Source organism: Uranotaenia lowii, chromosome 2 (assembly GCF_029784155.1).
Source record: "Uranotaenia lowii strain MFRU-FL chromosome 2, ASM2978415v1, whole genome shotgun sequence".
Lineage (NCBI taxonomy): Eukaryota > Metazoa > Arthropoda > Insecta > Diptera > Culicidae > Uranotaenia > Uranotaenia lowii.
This window is the reverse complement of record NC_073692.1, coordinates 145338135-145361679: the sequence shown is the minus strand read 5'-3', so window position 1 is coordinate 145361679 and position 23545 is coordinate 145338135. Positions and strand designations below refer to the sequence as shown.

Below are 23545 nucleotides of genomic sequence, written 5' to 3'. Positions count from 1 at the left end.
AGTTCTTATAAAGATTTTTCGTTTTTAGCATGGGTAATATTTTGTCGTTTTCTTATTTTTGCTCAAAACTCAGCAGTATTATTAGAACTAAAATACTAAAATTATCCAGAAATCTTTGCCTATTAAACAAATTGTGAAAATTAGGCAGAGATCTGAGGACAAATTTTGAAAATAAATCTTCCAAATCACCACAAATCCTAAAAATCAGAATAATTTCTAATTTCAACTGAAAAAAGCTTATTTAATAAGCCATTGAACACTGGAACATAACATCAATCTTGCGAAACTCAATTAATAGCGTCCAGGGATGAACAGATATGCTGGTGTCTTGGGGAACATTGTTCAGTTTAAAAATGCGCATATTTAGATTTAAAATATAGAGTCGAGGGGTTCATCAAAAGCGATATAGAAATGATAATTTTGTGAATTCTCGAGGAGAAAATCCATTTTTTTATTTAATGAATTTATTTAAAGCACATAGTTGATTATTTAATTCAATTTGATAATAAATGATGAGATAATGATAATAATAAGAAGATAATAATCTTTTATATTTCTATTCTTTTAATAAAAGTTGATTTTTTAATTTCACAATTATAACTTGATGTGTTAATAATACAACATGTTCAATTAAACATCGACAGCTCATAGTGACAATTTTTAGGATTTCTTAAATGATCAATAAGAAACTGGTAGAAATAGAAAAAAAGAAGTTCAATATTTTGTTGTAAATTTAGCAGAAGCGTTGAAATTTAGCTTTAAAGTAATCATTTTTCGAACTTTTCATAGATTAACTCAAAAATCATGATCGATTCATAAAAGATGATTTAAAATAATAAAAATAAGTGAAACGTTTATAACCTTTCAATTGCATATTATAGTAGAAATTTCAAACTCTCAATATTTGTTTGCCGTCAATTGAAATATTGAACCCTGACAAAGATGAAAGCTAGAAACTTTGTTTTTCATATTTTTAAAACGAACACACACATATAGGATCGCAGTGAAACTTCATGTTTTCTTTGAAGAGATCTAATTCAAACTTAATACTAAGGCGTATATCTTTTAAGGAGATGATGGCTAGCATCTTACTAATGCTAAAACCACCAGCCCACAGAAAGATTACTATATATGCCGTGACCGAGATTCGATCTCATGACCTCTGGCTTAGAAGACTTGAACGCTATTCTCTAGGCCACGGTCGGCGGTGATTAAAACTTAGAGAAAATTATGTTTTCAGAAAACAAAAATTCAGGATTAAAAAAAAAATTAAAATAATTAAAAAAAAAATTACATAGTTTGACTATAATATGCGGTCAATTTATTGAACATAAAAAAAAACTGAACTATAAAATTTGGTGAATTTATTAAAAAAAAAAACAAACAAAAGACTTTGTTGAAAAAGAAAAGTTTTTAACATTTTAGGAGAAAAATTTTCTAATATAAAGTTCTTACCATTTCAAAATTTTATCTATATAATGTAATTGATAACTCAATAAAACCGCATTTTCGTGCCTAGCAATCAATCACTAATAACTGATAAAGTAACTTATCTACTAAAAGAAAAAAAAAACTGATTCTGAATTTGTTTATTATACCTAATTAAATAAGAAATAATATTTTGATCATGTAGATGATGAATGACCCATAAAAGTTCAATTTCACAGTTTTTCAAAAATTGGAAAGATATCATAAAAAGTATTTCTGACATTACTGAAGAAAGTTTAAAAAAGATTTATTTCGTTGAACCTATTTGTCGAAGCCTGATTTGATTTTTGCTTTTAAAAATATCGAAAATTCAATTTAGGTTGAACCTTCTTTAAACATCGTTGAAGTTTCTTTAATTTTCAGAAAAGGAAAAGGTGAACAAATATGAAACATCTTTTTTTTTAGCAGAAGTCATAATAATATGCGGTTGATAATTAATTTAAAACCTTTATTTTAATTTACATTTGTATTTTTTTTTATTTAAGGTTAGCCAAAATAGTTTCGAGTTTTCTTAAATAATTTTTGACCTTTTTTAAGTAATTTAAAAAAAAGCTTTCGGAAAAAATTTCATTGCATATTTGTATTCAGAAAAACAAATTAAATGAAAACTAGCTCTAAAGTTCTTTGCACCTCGAAAGATGTGAATAATGTGGCCTTGTGTAGTTTATCAAAATCCTTTTGAATGTGGAGTTGAGCATTGAGGAGAACAAGAAACACAAAATTAAATTGGTTGGAATTCGTTTTTTGAAGAATACTTTATATGTATTAGCAGAAAATTTGTCATGAGAATTTGAAATTTGCAAAAATTGTGGGCTTCAAATTCTAAACTTGTTTGGTTACACTTCTTAATAAAAACCTATTCTTAAGATGAGGTGTCATGATATGAGTTTCAATACAAGAGGTTCATTGAATTGCAATTCGAAATTTACAATTACAAATTATTATCAATGTGGAAACGTCATTTAGTGTCTTCAAATGAAATGACTTAGGACTTGATTAACTAAGTACAAAAATCGGCTGAAGGCGAGCGTTTCTATAAAATAATAAAAGAAATAAATATTTGTTTTTTTAGCTTTGTCGTATAAAAGTTAACAGTCTCTAGAATTTCCGATGAAATTATACGGAAATATTGCCTAAAATCGAAATTTTGCCTTAAACATAAATAGGCACATTTAGCCCGCACGGTTTGAGGTTCGGCAATTTTGGCAACAATTATAAAAAAATCGATTTCTCAAAAACTGAAGGAGATTCCAACATGAAAATTACTCCAATGTATAGAAAAAAGATGTCTGCTCATGTGTATATAATTTTTGTACTCATATTCGTTGCAATATTTGATTAAATCAGTTTTCTGCTTAATAGGCGCATATAGCCCGCATCTCCCCTATAGATATTTGATTTAGAAAACTCCTGCTCACTAGAAAAACTCAAAATTGCAAAAAATCGAACCGATTATAAACGAATCAGATCGAATTTTTCGATATTATCGATAAAAAAAATATTGAAATATGGAGTTGAAAAGATTAATCTATCTAAATGAAAAATAACATTCGATAACGGAGAAAACCCGATTTTGAAAACCATATCGAGAAACAATCTGAACTTCGTCTCGGAACCGGAAGTGAATGGCCGTGTAATCTGGGGACGTATGGGCAGACATAACAAAAACAAAACAAAACAAAAATACATCTGTGGGCGTCGCACCGGTCCAGCCAGACGACATCCCAGCAGCTATTCTTCGAAATTGTTGTAATATAAAATGACAAAGATGGTTGGATCTGATTTCATTTTAACAGCCCGGTTAACTGTTGTTGTGTTGCAATAAAAATTATTCACGTAGTACAAGTACTTTCACCGACAACAAGTGAACTCACTTTCTGGTTTTGGCTAGGGAATTTTCCGGATCGGAGGGAAGATGAGAAAAATTGATGGGAAATCACCCGAACGAGTGCATTACACTTTTCCTCCCAGCATTGAAAACGTGTGCGTGAGGCGTAGAGTACCTTCTACTATGAGGAACTCATCAGACTGCCGTCAGGCGTCTGGCGTATATAATATAATCCCATACATCGTCGTTAGCGAGTTTAATGCTTTTACAGTAGATTGTATGTGTTTTTGAGTACCCGGGCCTGTGTGTATTTCCTGATCACAAACATACGTATTACATTATCCGAACGAAGGATGTTTGAGTGCAGTGAAATCGCAGCAGCTAAAAGGCAGGGAAAACTAATAAAAACCACTGTCTCGGATTGAGGCGCCGCGACGTGCAGCAGATGGGGTGGAAGCTTGAAGAAGCTTTCCAGGAAAAGTGTGGCGACGCATCCATCAGGGCAGGGCGCCACACCAACGTTGCGCATTATTGACGTAGGTTCGGGTTTTCCTATACGAATGTTGTCGTCAGCCGCTCTGCAGTCTGGTGCTTTTTCCAGACTCTCCCACCCAGAGTTCCCCCTCCCCCCCAGAAGTCGTTTCGGGATCCTTTTTTCGAGCCCAGCCCGGCTAGCCTAGGCTAGTGTTATTGGTTCCGGGTAAATTTTCGCCGGGTCGCCACAATTTGTAGGAGTAGCTATCTTATTGCATCGTACCCACCACAATCTTTCCCAGTCCCCCCCTTTTTCGGGATGTATCCATACCTCGCCCATCAAAATTTTCATCGACTGACCGTGGGCTGACGTCTGCTTGTCTCGATATTTGTTATTCACTTCATGGCCGCGGTTCCTGTGGACAGAACCGTTCCGTTGACCGGACAGTTTGTTGTGTGGTCGAACATTTGGGCTTTTTGGCAGTTTGTTTGGTTTTTTTTTTCAATTCCAGAAACTCGTGTTTTTTTTCAATTCCAGAAACTGATTATAAAAATATTGACGGTCTTTACTGATCCAGTCGATATTAAATAATATTGGTTTTCACTTTCGAAAAATATCTCCCTCGGAAAAACGTGTGAATATTTTAAAGTCATTTATACCCATAATACATTATTCAGGGTGGCCACCCATTCGGGAAAAACGGGAAAAGCGGGAAAAAGACGGGATTTGAAATCCAACGGGAAAAAAGCGGGAAAAAGCCGGGAATTTTTCGAAAAGTCGGGAATTTTTGGCTCAGTGAAAATCTGTTCAATGAAGTTTAGTCGAATCAGGTCGAAACAAGTGGAAATGAATTGACAATTGATCACAAGTCCACGGTGTCTCTGATGGAACGATTTTATTTATCGAAAATTAGCATCGCTAATTTTTGCACCATTCAAAAGACGGGACTTTCCTCTTTCATTTGAGCCCAAATTTGAAATGATCCACCGGGGGGTCTAGAACATTTTATTTTTTTGAAGATTTTTTAACCTTTTTAACGGTTTTTTTCAAAGACAAAATCATACTAATCACTGTGAAAACGCTCGTCTTACCTTTAGCGTAAATCCAACTTCACATGTCAATAACATGATTTAATAGGAAATTTTCCTGGCTACAACTTTGTAGAAGATATCAAAGTGATATAAATTTATAGAAAAGAGTTAAAATGCCACGAACAGTGTGATTATTATTTCATTCGAAAAATCTAATAAAGCTTCTCACCACTGATTGAACTGAGACCAGAAAAAGTATCCAACGAGCTTAGTTATTGATTGTAGAGTGTATAAATGTTCAAAACGGTTTATTTGCATTACAAATTCAATCTATTACATAAAATTTATCAGGATTATCTGAAGTTATGAGCATTTTTGGGGTTTTATTATTGCGGAACAAATATCAAATCCTTTTTTTGTCACTCCGATTTTTCAAAAATCCCGAAGTCGGGAATAAACAAAGTTTAAGGTATATTAATCACAAATTTTAAACATTCTTCGAAAATTCAAGCTGTTGAATAAGCGAAAGCCAAACTGTAGAAGATTGGAGTAATATTACCTATTGTTTAGGATTTTTTTTTTCAAATGTTTATCTTAAAATCTTAATTTTCTCGGTCGTTGGATTTTGTGCAATGTACATTGTATACAAGTTTGTTGCAAGCCAGCTTTGGTTCAATTTTTTTTTCCAATGTATTGAAAATTTGAATTAATTTTTATTTTAAATCCCCTAACCACCCTCCCGGCTCCCCGCTGATGTTTCAACTCCAACTGAAAAAAAATTCCTTTATAATTTGTTCCGGCCGTAATAAAAGGATGGCACCTGCTTGAATTGAAAATTATGTTACTCATTTCATACATTGAGCAATGTTTGATTTTAAATATGTGCCTTATCTGAGAAAATAAATGTAGAAAAATTATTTAAGCATTTCAAGCCACTGCTTTAAATACTGTTCATGACACGATGTTTGTAGGGTGATTAATCGGAATACTGCACGGCTCCCTTTCAAATAAACGAATTTCAAATTCAAATTCTATTTTCTTTTTCATAGAAGTAAGAAAATAACATTCAAGGGGGAAGCCAAAAATGCAGAAATCCACAAACGAAGATTTGCAGTGTTCCATACTATCAGAAAAAAACACACATTTTTTTTATTTTATCTAAGAAGTAGAATCGAAGTAGAAAATTGGCAAAAAATCTGAGGACTTCAGATGTGAATTGAGAGAATATTTTCAGATAATAGTATTACATCAAATCAACCTCTTAAAATTGTTGAAAACAAAGTTGATGTTGAGTTCATTTTGTAATCTTCTTTTTCCTTTTTATCGAAAAAACATCAATAAAAGCCAGAAGGTTCTGTAGTGTACTGTTGACAAAAATGAACAATCAGGAATTTTTGCTTGAAAACTTAAATTCGACCAAATTTTTACATACATGAGTGCCTCCAAAAACACTAATATATGCAATAAAACATAAGCAGTAGGTTGTTGTTTTTTATTTTATTTTATATATGACACTTTATCATGCTTAAGATACCCGTGTCTAAGGTTTTATAATCAATCAAAAGTGAAAAGTATGAATACCTTCAGAAATCATGAAAAAGGATGAAAGATTTTCTACAAAGATGTTTGATTTTGAAATCCAGATGCATCATTTAAAATTTGGGCTTGAATGTTAGAAGTAAGTCTAGTTTGTTTCCTAGTCCCAAATGTTTGTTCATAAAGTATTCACACAAACTTAGCTCAAAATATAAATGACTAAATTTTCAAGAAAGGCGGGAGACATTTTTTCCAGAATAAAACCCTACAAATGCTCATAACTTCAGATAATCCTGATAAATTTTATGTAAAAGATTGATTTTTTCATGTAAATGAACTGTTTTGAACATTTATACACACTACAATCAATAACTAAGCTCGTTGGATACTTTTTCTGGCCTCAGTTCAATCAGTGGTGAGAAGCTTTATTAGATTTTTCTAATAAAATAATAATCACTCTGTTTGTGGCATTCCAACTCTTTTCTATAAATTTGTATCACTTTGATATCTTCTACAAAATTGTAGCCAGGGAAATTTCCTATCAAATCATGTTATCGACATGTGATGTTAGATTTACGCTAATGGTAAGACGAGCGTTTTCACAGTGATAGGTATGATTTTGTCTTTGAAAAAACCGTTAAAAAGGTTAAAAAATCTTCAAAAAAAATAAAATGTTCTAGACCCCCCGGTGGATCATTTCAAATTTGGGCTCAAATGAAAGGGGAAAGTCCCATCTTTTGAATGGTGCAAAAATTAGCGATGCTAATTTTCGAATAATAAAGTTTTCTCTCAGAGACACCGTGAAGTCTCTTTCCAATTGAATTCGACCGATTTCAACCAGGTCGAAACGAATCCTCCTGCCGAGCTGGATCGGTTTCGATCAGTTTGAACTTGTTTCATTGAACAACAAAAGGATGTTCCCGAACAGCCAGATTGCTTATTGAATAGAAATTTGAAGAACAAAAATAAGCTATTTGATTCCACACGGTATTGCTATCTAATTTTGAATGAAGTTTTCAATTTACTACCGAATTTCAGCGAGTTCGTATTAGGGTTTGACGAAACGTTAAATAAGATTGTGCAGAAGCAACTACCGGATATTGGTGTGCTCTTCTGGAATCAGAACACAAACCTTGTTGAAGCAAGTTATATTAGTTCTACATTCTAATCGTCGACGCGCTCGAATGACCTTCTGAATGGCGTGAAACTATGTTTTTCGAAAAATCCTGATCTATTGAAACGAGCATTCCAGTTCCCTGGATGGTCCAGCAGTTAATTGGAAAATGCTCAAGGAACTAACTAGCGAGGTTCAAGAACTTGTTTCGAATCCGGCGTACGAGATTCTTACCATTGGGAGCTGTGGACTTCACACTGTACATAAAGCGTCCAAGGAGGGACTGATGACTGGAATCTGGGTGATTTTTTGAGGACGTTGTATAGCCTGTTCAAAAACATTCCACTTAGAAGGGCAGATTATACTGCAGTAAGGAAACCATCCAAATTTTAAGCGGACTTTTCCATCGATTTCCCAGTTGAAGGTATTCGACATTGTTGCTAAAGCTGTAGATGATGATTTCTGGGACCAAAAATGAGTTTTTTTGTTACGGCCGCTTCGACTGTTGAGTCCTTTTTACGCGATTATATAACAGAAGCACTGATGGTTCCGTTTCTCTTCGATGATTTAACCGGGTTTGTAAGCATTGATGGAGAAAGTTGTAAAGCCTGAACGACTAAACGTAAAATCCAATACACTTATTGGAATTGAACTCTCAGAAATGAATCTTCTACTTCCTGGAAGCGTAGAAATTGGATTCTCAACTAAATCGGCAATTAAGAAAGCAAAAGAGTCTGGTCATGTTTCCTAAAATCCTTGTATTCAGAAACAGCTGTCGTTCGTTTTACTGTGGATTTTTGAATAAAATGGCTGTACCATCTCCCTTGTCTTACCCCATCACTCGGTATTTATCGTGCGTTAATCCCGATGTGATTGCACACGATCCAAATATTGTCAAAAAACGTTTAGACCTGTGTCTAGAAGTACTTGTTGACAAGCAACACTTGAGTAGAGCTTGTGCCGATAAAATTAAGGACGAATTCAGACAGTTATGTGCAATACCTTCAATAAAAACAAGATTTCGGGATATCGAAGAAAAACAAAACCATTGGACATTTTTTGGATGGAACTTATTGGCGAACCGAAAAAGGAGTTCTTCAATTTGATGACTTTATTGAAGAAAATTCTAATTTTGTCTCATGGCATCGCGACGATGGAAAGAGGCTTTTCCGTTAACGCGAAATGCCCAGTTGAAAACCGTAACAAAATCGTTAATCCAGTATGCCCGCAATTCTCACTCGAGATATTTCGAGTCCTTAAAAGCAAAAAAAAAGGAGAAAAATCTGAAAAAAAAACTACAGCGAAACGGAAGCAAGAGGCAGGAAAGAAGGCTAAGGATCTGGAAGCGAAAAAGTTGAAGGTGCCTTCCGACGCTCATAGAGAGGCAAGCTTAATGGACGAAAAATTAAAATACTTGAAAATATATCAGATACAAATAAAATTGAAAAATGATAATCAAACAAATTTTTATACATAAACTCTTTTTTCTTTGTTTAACATTTTCAAATCGAGTGACATAGTTTAATTTTTTTTTTAAATTCTGCTTACCAATCTAATCATTTTTAGGTAATTGCTAAACATTACTGAAACAAAAACCATTTAAAGATCATTTACCACTAAAAGAAAGCTTAATCGATTTTCGTTTATATGGTTTCAAAAATGAATATTCGGAATTTTGTTTGGTTTTCTGTTGTATAAACCGGGAATTTCGTGAGACCATGCGGGAAAAAAACGGGAAAACTGCGGGAAATCAAAAATTGATTTTGCGTGGCCACCCTGATTATTGAGGTTGAAAAAAAATGACCCATTGTTTTTTTTATTACTGGTTAAAGTGTGAGAAATGAGAAGTACATAGTAAACGAAAATTACCGAGTTCGTTATTTTTTTTACCAAAATCCTAACATGTGTAAATCTTTAAACTGTTCGGTAATTTTTTCGGTAAAAAATAAACGAACATCGGTAAATCGATTCTTCATTCTTATCGGTAATTTTCGTTTACTGTGTAACTTGAGCGGCCACTAGACCGCTTCAAGCTTTGTATGGAAATTGCAAGTTTATACATTTTAACATCTCCCTTATTTTTTTTTTGAAAAATATTCGATGCTATGCAAAAAAAATTCAAAATATATATTATTTGAAATTTCAGCGTTTATGACTGCTCGATTAAAAGCTGTTTAACCGTAGGGTGAAAATAAAAAATCGCACAAAAAATGCTTTGGATAGCCAATGAATTTGTTGACTAATTAAACTTAGACAAATTCATTTCTTAAAATTTGTGAAAGCTTTAACCCTGTTATTTTTAAATAATTTTCATTTGGTTCAAATTGTTTATTTTGAAATAGTTATAATTTTTTTAGTGAAATAATTTGCTTCTTATAATGTTAGAAAAAAATGAAGCATAAGAATAGTCAAAACCGAAAAAAAAAACATTTTAAGCGTATTATATTTTGCTGGATGATTTAATGCGCAAAAATTTATTCTTCCATACAAATTTCCATATAAAAATAAAACGCGTTGCGCTAATTCTGGAATCAACCAAATCATCTCAAATTTTACACTGATGCTTAGTGGCCCAAAAGACATCGAAAAAACATATAGAAGCAAAAAGTCATTTATTGCAGCGGTCTAGTGGTCACAGAACCGGGAAAACCGGGAAAACCGGGAATCGAAAATCGCATCGGGAAAACCGGGAATTTAGACCCAAAACCTGGAAAATTAACAAAAGGAATCCGAAATTTAGTTTTGGTTCCAAGATCAGGGATTCAACCTAGAATTCAAAATTCAGAATCATAATTTAAATTTCACAGTCAATATTCAACAGTTAAAAATGTGTAAAAAGATTGTCATAAGTTTTGATAGTTATAAACTACTCCGATTTCTTTTCAATTACCTCTAAATTGAAAAAAAAACTCACTAATTTTACCGAAACCGAGAGTTCAAAACTGTCTCAAAGCGTGAGATGAAAAATTTAGAAGGTCTCTTAACATTTTTTAAACCATCTCACATCGTTACAATCATTTACAAAAAAAAACTATCAATCATATAAAACCGAGCAAATTAAAGATAAATTTTGAATCCAAAACTCTTTGTTGCAAATTTGGAAGTGTGAAAAGATGCTTATATCATAAGTTTCCAGTGTTAGTGGTGTTTTAAAAGTTAAACACAAGACAATCATCTTTACGCACGGCACGGTGTTTGTTTTGTTGATGAATAATAATAAATTTTGACATCACTGAAAAACGCACGCAAACGCGCTGTCTGGAAAATTAACTTTTTTCCGATTACTGGTCATAATTTATCCAGAAAATTTCAAATTACACTTTTTAAAACTTTAATATGTTAAGATTTTTTTTGAAAGTTAGCGATAATTTCGAATGAACTGATTTCTAACCTGATCCGTGAAAAAAAAATCAAAATTCCAGTGAAATTTTTTTCATTACGTCGATAGCAGACACTATGGTAATTCATCAAAAATGTTAAAATGATTCAACATTGCTACTTCTCTAAAAATATACATATTTCTGTTTTGAGTGAAGCATTTATGAAAAAAAAATCTTGAATTTGAATATTAAAGAAGACTCATTGTAACAAAATTATTGCAATAAAATTGATTATTTTTAATTTATTTCTTTTCGATAGCAACAGGTAACAAAATTTACGATTTTTCTTGCCCTGGAAACAAGATAAAAAAATTTAAGGTTTGCCCGGGGGGTTGAGTGCTGATTTTGACTAATTCGAGGGTGACATACTTATCCAAATATGCAGTTTTTTTTTCCTGCTAGTACTTGTTTTTGAAATTCAAAGGTTAACCTAATAAAAAAATTTAGCAACGTTTTAGACCATTTCAAAGACCGCAAGTCGCAAGTAGTTGAAATTTCTGAGAAAGTTAAGGCATCCTTCATATTAATTATCACCGTCTGTTGAAATATGAGAATTTTTAGGATATTTTAAATTTTTTTTTCTAATCGAAATGAATAAAAACAAATGTTTTTTTTTAAAGCATAAGTCGAAACTTTCGCAGTCTCCAAGAAATGAAATTGAAATCTTTGACACCAAAAGCTCATAAATGTTTTGCAATAATGTCACAAATAGTTACATTTTTTCTATTACTTTTTTTAAATTTGAGTATTTTTTCAAGCACTGTTTCTTTAAAATTAAAAAAGCCATGTAATATCTTAATCCTCTTTCAAACCAAGGATGATAAATAGATTTTTATAGAGGGTGGTTCACTAGTTATCAATGGTTTATTTTACTCAAAAATTTGTAATTTTCGAATTTCAAACCCGAATATCACCAGAACTAGATTTGAAAGAATCTGACAAATAATTCGAATTCAGGACGGCAAAATCTCTTTTTGAAACAAAGGCTTTATAGTTTGAAAATCATGTACACTGCCGGCCAAAAGTTTGGGATCACACGCTAAAAACATTCATATTTTGATCGTTCGTATCTCAGCCGTCTTAGGAAATATTGCAAATCTTTTGATCTCATTTGAAAAATAATGAGCAAAAGCTATTTCGGAGGTATTTTGTCCAGAAATAGTTTTGTACCTTAAACTTAAACTAAAGTTAGAACATTTTCAAAAATCGCATTCAATATTCAAAGCCAATCATCTCGGGATAGGGTGGACTAAAATTCAAAATTTGAGTTGCATTAGGATCCTTAATCTTAACTTCTCAAAACAAAATAAAAAAAAATTGTGCAAAAATTTAAGAATGTACTTTAAATAAATAAAGTAGTCACTTAAGTTATCGTCCAAAAGTTTGGGATCTCCCCTTAGTATGGTGTATCGGCCAAAAATTTGGGATCATTCTTTTAAAAACATGCAAAATCATCTCATTAATATCTTTCTTATCTAACATTGTATTGCAAATCTGAAGGGTTCATTCGGAAGCTTAGGAATTGTTATTTTTCATAAATTCATTCAAAAATTATATTTTAAAGTGATAACTATAAATAGTTCACCTGAAATAATCGTTTTTTGAAAGTTCACACTTATGATTCTGAATTTTTTATGGTCATAACTTTAAAATAAAATTTTTGAACTAATTTATGAAAAAAAAAACAATTCCTAAGCTACCAAATAAACCCTTCAGATCTGCAATACAATGTTAGATGAGAAAGATATGAATGAGATAAATTTGCATGTTTTTAAAAGAATGATCCCAAACTTTTGGCCGATACACCATACTGAGGGGGAGATCCCAAACTTTTGGACGATAACTTAAGTGACTATTTTATTAATGTAAAGTACTTGCTTAAATGTTTGCACATTTTGTATATGTCCTCAACTTATGTAGATTATTAACCTCATTCAATATTTGTCTAAAACTTGGATTAACTTCTGTTGAGACTTACGTTTTTCAGATCCTCCTGAAACTCCGTTGTCCGGATTGGCCCGTTCCGGATTGCTGCCGACTGCGATGAAAATCAAAACCCATTGTTCTGGTTTCGTTCTCTTTTCGTCAATTCGCTAATCGAGACCAATATTTAGTGGTTGACAGTCGATGATGATCGATGATAATGACAACAATACAAATGTTGTCATCATACACGCTAAACTAAGGCAACACAGCTTGTGATTATGAGTTTCCCTGCCGTGTTGGCAGTTTATTCTGGGTGGCTAACCCAGAAACTGACAGTTTTTAAGAAATGATTCAGAGCTGAGAATCACTAAGAATAAGCAATAAGATTATAATCGCTGTAGCTCTAAGTTAGTTTATAAGGACTTGACCAACTAAAATTAATAAACGATACCTTATTTCCAAACCAAAATACCACGTTTCCTAACCATTGAATTTAACAAGTTATGGGCCCAGACACGTCTGATGAGGAATAAGAGATGGCCTGAGAGGGTTGGCAGTTTATTCTGGGTGGTTAGCCCAGAATATGATAGTGTTTAAAGAATGATTCAGAGTTGAGAATCACATAGAATAAGCTGCAATATTATAACCGCTGCAGCTCTAAGTTAGCTTAGAAGGACTTGACATACTGAAATGAATAAACGATATCTTACTTCCAAACCAAATCCTTGTTGCTGAATTCCACGTTTTTTTGTTTCAAGTCGATTATTGATTGTAAAATTTATTTCTTTACCGTTTCAGGGATGTTTAAAACGAGCTAAATCTAACTTCAGGACTGATTTTAATTTTTTTTTTGTTTCGATTATAGTCGTTTTACCATCATTATGGCATTCGCGACTTTATCAACGTTGCAGTTGGCGGATCGTTATTGAAAAACTTATCCGGTACAACTGTGTTCGATGTTTACTCTTGGGCTCGAACTCGCGGACATCTGCTCAGGAGGCAACAGACTTGCCAACTGAGCTATATCACAAGCCCTCGGGCTGATTTTAATGCTTTGGGAAAATAACTGACTTATGGTACAAAAAAAGCCTACAGAAATTCAGCGGCGCTCAACATTGACGGGCCACATCGGCGTATGGCGGTTGTCGGCGAAGCTTAAAGGAATGTTGATTTCGTGAAATATGTCTGCTTGCGTCTTTATGGTGTCGCTTAAATGTCCATATTTGTGCAATGCTCCTTCTTACCACGGAATGATGCAGGATAACAAAACCAACAACAAAAAATGGAAGTAAAACCAGCACAACGCTAAGTGTTGTTGCTTGCTGCATTCGTTTGTTTTTTTGCCACCACAAGTTTTTGGCCATCCGTGGCCAAAGGAAGGTTGTTCCATTCTTGAACGATTTAAGATTCTGGTTCAAAATCTAATATGAGTTTGCCAAACATTGGCACACTTACCCCAGCTAGAAATTGAAGCGACGCGATCTGGATGCGCGCAATTATAATAAATCAACTGACTCCAGACGTCGTGTCTCAGGTCTTCATTTCCCTCACGCGCGCGTGCTTTTTGCCTCTCTCTCTTTTTAGTTCTTTATCGTTCCATTTCAGTCTCCCTGAACCGAGCGCATGATGTCATCCCAAGTAACAATTTTAGCTTTATTATGGTCAGCAAAATATCGTTTGGACTATCGCATTAATCTTCATAAAAAGCTAAAGCGCATTCTATAACATCACCTGGACTCTAATAAAGCCAAAATCAGGCTATTTGGCCCTACCCTAGAAACGTCATCAAGACATATAATTGTTGGTCATCAATATTGGTCACCAAAGCTTTTAAAAAGCTATTATAAAACATGTTAGAAATTTTTGTTTTTTTTTCGGTTCTGTCAGTTCTTGGAGTTTTTTTTTTTTATTTTTTCCAGCAACCATAATGGTTGATGAATGATGATTGCATTATTCAGATATGATCTGGTAAAATTAATAGCTAAAAAAACCAATGTTTTAACCATATATTGAGCTTCTTTTCTACTGCCAGTCAAGATTTTAGGTAAAATGTATATGAAATAGTATCTTAAAATAAATGCGCCTCGTTAAATCTGATGGTCAATCATGATGGAATTGATGGAAAAAGGCCTGAAAAAATATTTTCCAATGCTTGCATTGTGAATCCATCAACATGGCGTCATTTTGTGCCCTTCGATTTTGCAACCAACATGGCGTGAGTCAATTCATAGTTTTATTATGGTTTAATGATGACCCCAAAAAAAGCTATGATTTGACGTTTCTCTCGCAAGCCAACCAATTACACGCTAAGGTTGAGTTCCTCATTTCTGAGTTGTTAATCATTAGTACAGTAAATGAGGACAGACTTTTTGAATGAAAAGGGATTGGTTTTGAATGACCCGTGGAATAAATCATGAGTTGAAGTCAAATTTCGTTGTCTGACGCCATCTTGAAATCCAAGATGGCGGCTTCCGCTGAACTTTAAAATGGTGTAAATGACGTGAAATCGCATGAAACCCCAACAAAATGGGTATCGGGTGAAAGGGCTAAACGAGTAGAAGTTGAATTTAGCTATCAGACGCCATCTTGAAATCCAAGATGGCGGCATCCGCTCAACTTTTAATGCTTAATGCTGACAAAAAGTCGCATTAAACCACCACTAAACGGGTATTGGGTGAAAGGGCTAAACTAGAAGTCGATTTTTTTCTTTCCGACGCCATCTTGAAATCCAAGATGGCAGTTTCCACTGAATTTAAAATATTGTTAATCAATGAAAATCGCTTGAACACAACTTTTTTCACGTAATACTACATTAAAACTACTATTTTAAGACAATTTAGATAATTTTAAATCACTTTTATTATTTTTTCATTATGTTTCTAATGCATTTAGCACTTTTTTTGTTTTGTTTATAGTTTTTGATTTTTTGCCATTTATGTAATTCTATTATTCCTATCATGCTATTATGTTTAAATTGTATTGGTCTTATTCTAGCGAAAACTATAAGGTTATGTTGTTTCTGTTTACCGTCTGATTTAGGCACATGTGCCAAATTCGATGTTGCCAAAATCGAATGTTGCCAAAAACGAATGGGGTCTGTATTGTGGTGGTTTTTGTGGGATTTTCAGTCACTTACAGATTTTCAGAGAAACGCGAAAAGAGATATTTGACTTCTATCATTTAGCCTTAGCACCCAATACAATATATTTAAGAGTTTCATGCTATTTTCATTCATTTACAGTATTTTTAAGTTCAGCTGAAGCCACCATCTTGGATTTCAAGATAGCGACAGAATGCAAAAATAAACTTTTTATAGCTTATCCCAATTGACAAACACCCATATTTTGGAGGTTTCATACGATATTCAATGATTTAGAGCATTTTTAAAGTTTATAGAAAGCTGCCATCTTGGATTTCAAGATGGCGTAAGATAGCAATATTCGACTTCTACTCGATAAGCCCTTCCACCCACTACCACCTGGGTTTCATGTCATTTTAAGTCATTTACTACATTTTAAAGTTTAGCGGAAGCCACCATCTTGGATTTCAATTCAACTTCTACCGGTTGATTTCTTTCAACTTATACCCCTATAATATAGGTTTTATGCGATTTTCAGTCATTTACAGTATTTTCAAGTTGAGTGGTAGCCGCCATCTTGGATTTAAGATGGCGACGGGCAACGAAATTTGACTTCTACTCGTTTATTACTTTCACCTAATAACCATATTGTGAAGGTTTCACGATATTTTCAGTAATTTACAGCTTTGAAAATAAAAGCGGAAGCCGCCATCTTGAATAAATGATGGCGTCAAGCAACAATTTTTTTCCTACTATTTGGGCCCTTTCACTCAATACTCATATTGTAAAGATATTCATACCACTTTCGGTGATTTCAAGTTTGCAAAGATGTATTTTTTTTAATTTTAACTCAAAACCAACACGCATAACTTACCAAAAATGTGTAAAAATGGGAGTTCCAATTCAAATGTGTGCTATCTAATCTGAGCGTGTCCTGTTTTGACATCTTGATCGAGAACTGTCACTAAGTTTTATGGCGGTTTAATAATCATGCACTGAGTGCTATTATAGAACATGCAAAAGAAAGCTTGGAGCAAACTTCTAGGTTTGTGTTTTATTATAGTTTAAAAAAAGCATTCACAACTCTTTCAAAATAACTAAAACAGCATGTTTAATAAAAGTTTTATTAGCGTTTTCAAAACCATCTAAAAACACGAAGTCGAAAAAAAATTATAAGCATTCTGCATGACCATAATAAAACCGCCATAAAACGAGGTGCACAAAAAAATGCCATAATTAAACCATAATAAAACTTCCTAATGCTAGTTGGCATAATCTGTGTTACTTGGGATACGCCCCTGAGAAGTGCATAGTGGCTATATAAAATGTATTCAAAGGACACCAATTTGTTAAGCAAAAGTAATCGATTAAATTGCTCCTTTCCAATACTGAGGGTGTATTAAGGGAAATATTTTTGATGTGCAATTTTTTATTTTTATGATTCGTTTTATAAAATATATATTCTAGTGAAAAATTTGTCAACTTTTGGTCTCAAACGTATACTGGTGCCAAAATTGAGCCCATCTGCCCCCGAGAAATCTTTTCGTAGCCGGGGGAAAGACTTTCCTCAATTAAAGTCATAAACACTGAGTCTGAGACACACTCAGACTCAGTCAGAACTCGCCATTTCGACTGTTTTTTTTTGTATTTGTATATCCCACAAAAACTTTCGTCTGTCTGGTTCTGCTGTAGTAATTAACATATAGTTTCTTTTATTTCTGCCTTCATTCTCTCGCAACGCAACGTCGTTATGGCCCCATTGACATAAGTGGTTTGCCGGTTATCTAATAAATCTCGCGATAATTATGCAATGACAAAAATAACTTTCAAGGCAAATGGCCATTGTGTGTGCACGCGGTCTGTTCTTTCTTCGCGATTTGCGCGTGTAATCCCCCAAAAAAAAAATCAGAAAAAATAGCTATACGCCATTCTAAGTTAGAGAAAGCCGCCAAATGAGAAGATGGCTACAATGTTTTTATGAGCTGAATTTCGCAATTTTTATTAGAAGATTTTTTCATATTGATGCTGACTGTTAAACTTTGTTACCCACAACAACAATATTTTACAAAACATTCTAACATTTTCCTTTCGTTTTTCTCTTTATTTCTTCCAAAAGGTTACCTTCTGACTAGGGTCGAGGGTAAGATAGGATCGCCGGAAAAGCCGCTCTCGGATCTCGGGCTGATTTCGTACCGGTCCTACTGGAAGGACGTTCTGCTGGCCTATCTGTGTTCCCGGCCAGGTACCACCCTGAGCATCAAAGACATTTCCCAGGTGAGAATCGAACCAATTTTAGTTTTTTTGATCATGCCATCACGAAAAATTTCTCTAACGACACACGTTTGCTTATGGTCTTTTGATGAATAGAGTAGAGTAGAGTAGAGTAGAGTAGAGTAGAGTAGAGTAGAGTAGAGTAGAGTAGAGTAGAGTAGAGTAGAGTAGAGTAGAGTAGAGTAGAGTAGAGTAGAGTAGAGTAGAGTAGAGTAGAGTAGAGTAGAGTAGAGTAGAGTAGAGTAGAGTAGAGTAGAGTAGAGTAGAGTAGAGTAGAGTAGAGTAGAGTAGAGTAGAGTAGAGTAGAGTAGAGTAGAGTAGAGTAGAGTAGAGTAGAGTAGAGTAGAGTAGAGTAGAGTAGAGTAGAGTAGAGTAGAGTAGAGTAGAGTAGAGTAGAGTAGAGTAGAGTAGAGTAGAGTAGAGTAGAGTAGAGTAGAGTAGAGTAGAGTAGAGTAGAGTAGAGTAGAGTAGAGTAGAGTAGAGTAGAGTAGAGTAGAGTAGAGTAGAGTAGAGTAGAGTAGAGTAGAGTAGAGTAGAGTAGAGTAGAGTAGAGTAGAGTAGAGTAGAGTAGAGTAGAGTAGAGTAGAGTAGAGTAGAGTAGAGTAGAGTAGAGTAGAGTAGAGTAGAGTAGAGTAGAGTAGAGTAGAGTAGAGTAGAGTAGAGTAGAGTAGAGTAGAGTAGAGTAGAGTAGAGTAGAGTAGAGTAGAGTAGAGTAGAGTAGAGTAGAGTAGAGTAGAGTAGAGTAGAGTAGAGTAGAGTAGAGTAGAGTAGAGTAGAGTAGAGTAGAGTAGAGTAGAGTAGAGTAGAGTAGAGTAGAGTAGAGTAGAGTAGAGTAGAGTAGAGTAGAGTAGAGTAGAGTAGAGTAGAGTAGAGTAGAGTAGAGTAGAGTAGAGTAGAGTAGAGTAGAGTAGAGTAGAGTAGAGTAGAGTAGAGTAGAGTAGAGTAGAGTAGAGTAGAGTAGAGTAGAGTAGAGTAGAGTAGAGTAGAGTAGAGTAGAGTAGAGTAGAGTAGAGTAGAGTAGAGTAGAGTAGAGTAGAGTAGAGTAGAGTAGAGTAGAGTAGAGTAGAGTAGAGTAGAGTAGAGTAGAGTAGAGTAGAGTAGAGTAGAGTAGAGTAGAGTAGAGTAGAGTAGAGTAGAGTAGAGTAGAGTAGAGTAGAGTAGAGTAGAGTAGAGTAGAGTAGAGTAGAGTAGAGTAGAGTAGAGTAGAGTAGAGTAGAGTAGAGTAGAGTAGAGTAGAGTAGAGTAGAGTAGAGTAGAGTAGAGTAGAGTAGAGTAGAGTAGAGTAGAGTAGAGTAGAGTAGAGTAGAGTAGAGTAGAGTAGAGTAGAGTAGAGTAGAGTAGAGTAGAGTAGAGTAGAGTAGAGTAGAGTAGAGTAGAGTAGAGTAGAGTAGAGTAGAGTAGAGTAGAGTAGAGTAGAGTAGAGTAGAGTAGAGTAGAGTAGAGTAGAGTAGAGTAGAGTAGAGTAGAGTAGAGTAGAGTAGAGTAGAGTAGAGTAGAGTAGAGTAGAGTAGAGTAGAGTAGAGTAGAGTAGAGTAGAGTAGAGTAGAGTAGAGTAGAGTAGAGTAGAGTAGAGTAGAGTAGAGTAGAGTAGAGTAGAGTAGAGTAGAGTAGAGTAGAGTAGAGTAGAGTAGAGTAGAGTAGAGTAGAGTAGAGTAGAGTAGAGTAGAGTAGAGTAGAGTAGAGTAGAGTAGAGTAGAGTAGAGTAGAGTAGAGTAGAGTAGAGTAGAGTAGAGTAGAGTAGAGTAGAGTAGAGTAGAGTAGAGTAGAGTAGAGTAGAGTAGAGTAGAGTAGAGTAGAGTAGAGTAGAGTAGAGTAGAGTAGAGTAGAGTAGAGTAGAGTAGAGTAGAGTAGAGTAGAGTAGAGTAGAGTAGAGTAGAGTAGAGTAGAGTAGAGTAGAGTAGAGTAGAGTAGAGTAGAGTAGAGTAGAGTAGAGTAGAGTAGAGTAGAGTAGAGTAGAGTAGAGTAGAGTAGAGTAGAGTAGAGTAGAGTAGAGTAGAGTAGAGTAGAGTAGAGTAGAGTAGAGTAGAGTAGAGTAGAGTAGAGTAGAGTAGAGTAGAGTAGAGTAGAGTAGAGTAGAGTAGAGTAGAGTAGAGTAGAGTAGAGTAGAGTAGAGTAGAGTAGAGTAGAGTAAAGTAAAGTAGAGTAGAGTAGAGTAGAGTAGAGTAGAGTAGAGTAGAGTAGAGTAGAGTAGAGTAGAGTAGAGTAGAGTAGAGTAGAGTAGAGTAGAGTAGAGTAGAGTAGAGTAGAGTAGAGTAGAGTAGAGTAGAGTAGAGTAGAGTAGAGTAGAGTAGAGTAGAGTAGAGTAGAGTAGAGTAGAGTAGAGTAGAGTAGATTAGAGTAGAGTAGAGTAGAGTAGAGTAGATTAGAGTAGAGTTGAGTAGATTAGAGTAGAGTAGAGTAGAGTAGAGTAGTCTGCCGTCAAGATAGTCTCAGAAGTCTTCTACATTGAAAAAAAGGGTCATATGCTTGATATTGCTCAACAAATAATTTCCGAGCGTATTCGAAAAATGTTTAAATATCTTAATGTGGTACCTGACTTAATTAGAATTGTTATATATGCAATTGTTATTGTTGTTGTTATTGTTAAATAGCTAAGGAACAATTTAAACAAAATGTTACCAAGAAAAATCATCGATCTCTGTTGATAAAAAAAAGGCTTTCAGCCGGCAGGTTACAGGTCTACCGCTATTGATAAATATCTGTAGTAGATATATATTTTAACAAATTTTATAATGATATAACATCTATCCTTCAGTTTCCGTACTCTAAATTGGAAAGTGAGGTCATTAATTTCGCCAATCAAAAGCAGGAATCTGCACCGGAATCATTCAGATCAAAAAGGATACTCCCCATAACAATTCACCGTAATGGGAAAAATACACATTTCAAAAAGAAATTAATTTACTCTGAGGACGAAACACACACACGAAAAAAAAAACGCTACAATCGTAAAATTATGGCAGCCGCCCCAAGAGGCCCAAATATTCGGATCCCGCGCGATAATGTGCGCACAATTTCTTCCCCTCAAAATGCACGTGCCCGATCCGGAATTGATCGGAACGAATTGGCCCCCGGTCGGTAGTTTAAGTTGGTTTTTTCTTCTTTTTTTTTACAATCGACCCAAGAGATCGGATCGATTTTTGCTGGCTCTTCCTCGCTTAAAGTTCTGGCTCCTGGCTGGAGTGGACATATTGGGATCAACGCGCGCGGCATCTTTCTTTCAAACCGAGGAGGAAGAAAAAAAAGGATAATTTCTTATTTCGCAACGTATGAGCCGGAGGAAAGAGTTAAGACCTAAAACAGTAAGTCATCAGAATGGAATGCGCCAGTGGCAGGAATGGATAGAATGGGAACCTGGATGTTTGCCGTTTTTGTAATCGGGATCAGAAGAATAATACGGTACCGGTTACTGTTTGCGAGTAAAAGATATTGTTATGCTTTTTTTTTTTAGGAATGTGGTATACTGAGCACATTTGTAGAATGTATCACTAATTCCAAATTTATGTTGTTAAGGTCAAAAACTCGAATTGTACAGTAAAATTGTTATAAGAATAAGAGAAAAAAATCTGGACTACCTATGTCCATTGAGCTAACAAGAAGACAATTGGCTTTATAGAACTCTTCAAAAACCTGTGATCCTCATTATGAAAAAGTTTACGTTTTCGAAAGTTTTGCTTGCATTCGCTTCTGCAATGCCAAAGTCAGATTTGTGTTAAGACAAGGAGAATTGATTTTTCAGTATCTTTTAAATATTCATTTTAGAGTTTTCCGTCTCACGACATAACTTTATGAATTGACCCTTTGCATCACTTTGAAAACACTGTAGGAAATAATCCATTAGGCATTAGCTTGAAAGTTTGCATAGAGATAGCTGAAAGTGTATAGCTTAGAAAGGATTTTAAAAAAAATTGTTGAAAACATTAAAGCAATGGTGCAAATTTATTTTGCACAAACTTCAGAAAAATACTTAACTCTTTCAACGTGGCGTTTGAAAATAACTTGTAGTCGTGCTGCAACTGTGAGATTTGTGATTAAACGTTAATACACAATTCATAGGATCAACAGAAGTAGGCTAGGAATCCGGGAGGTAGTTTTATTAGTACCTAGTTAGGACCTACAAGCGAGTGAGTATAGTTTTATGCTTAATCTCTTCACTCCGTTCAGGAAACTATGGAGCGACTCCTCACAAAGTTTTCAACAATTTTATTTTTCAATATTTTTTTTTTAATTTTGGTTGTAATAATTTAAATAAAAATAGACAACATTTTTTTTCCGCATTTGCAGAATACATTTAATTAGCATGACTGAGTAATTTTAGCAAATTTTTAGATCAAAAACATAATTCTCAAAATCTTGGTTTACAGTTTCGGTCTCATCTACTGAACTACTGGACTGATTTCCATCACAAATTCTATTCTGAAATTGTTTTAACAGCTACTTCGTTGTTATTAAATTTGTTTTCTATTTATGGCATCGTAAAATTCATGATAAATACAAAATTGTCCGGTAACGATGTTGTTTTTTAACAAAAAAAAACGATTCGCGGTGAGAATTGTTTCTAAAGCTCTCTGCATTTGGATTAGCATTTTTTGATTAGTGAAAAGTCGAAACGGGGCTGTACGGTGGTCTCCTGCAAAGTTGCCGAAATCGCAGAAAAATCTGTGATTTCACAGAATTTTGAGAAATTTTTCATCACAGAATCTATGTCACAGAACACAGAATTTTGAAATATTCACAGATTTTGCAGAGTGTTTTAATTTGAATGGATTTCTAAAACTATATTTCTTTTTCCAATATAAAAATTTGATTTTTACTTGGAATTAGGAAAGTAGGATAACATTGGTAATGTAATTGATTTTTCCTACTAAAACGTTAATAAAGACCCAATTTATAACGAATTTTCAATGAAATTTAAGGAACTAGCATCACAGAAAACCATCACAGAAGTTTTGGGTAAAACCACAGAAAGTTAGATTTTTTCTCTCAAAAACACAGAATTTTGTATCAAACTTGGTCTCTTGCACTATTTTGACTTATTTTCATTCGCTCTACTTTTCAAAGGATTCCCTGAAGTTATATGAAGCCAAAACAGTCACTTTTGTATTCAAGAACATAAATTCTCCCAACGAGCCGGAACTTAGACCCATTTAAAAATACTATGCTTTTGTGAAGCAAACTTTCAGTGATCATCCCGAAGAGCTCAATTTGGAAGAAAAAATGGTAAAAAAGTTAATTTCTGTAAAGAATAATCTGCTCTCAGATGTTGCGAAAATTCTTTTGAGTAGAATTTGGCCTAACTTACGATTTTACGAATATGGTATTGGTAAATTTACCAAAAAATCACAAATGGTTTAAAGTATATTGTCTTAAAAATTTAAAATAATTTGTCATCTGGGTAATTTTTCACTGCGTTTTTT

The 23545-nt window shown here is 34.1% G+C and overlaps 1 protein-coding gene across 1 annotated transcript in view; it reads left to right on the top strand.

Moving 5' to 3' along the window:
• Positions 1 to 23545, top strand: part of LOC129745338 (histone acetyltransferase KAT7) — a 289966-nt gene that overhangs the window by 216763 nt on the left and 49658 nt on the right. Inside the window, exon 7 of the mRNA XM_055738353.1 lies at positions 17974 to 18131. Within this exon, the coding sequence (XP_055594328.1) occupies positions 17974 to 18131 (158 nt within the window). The remainder of the gene's footprint in view (positions 1 to 17973; positions 18132 to 23545) is intronic.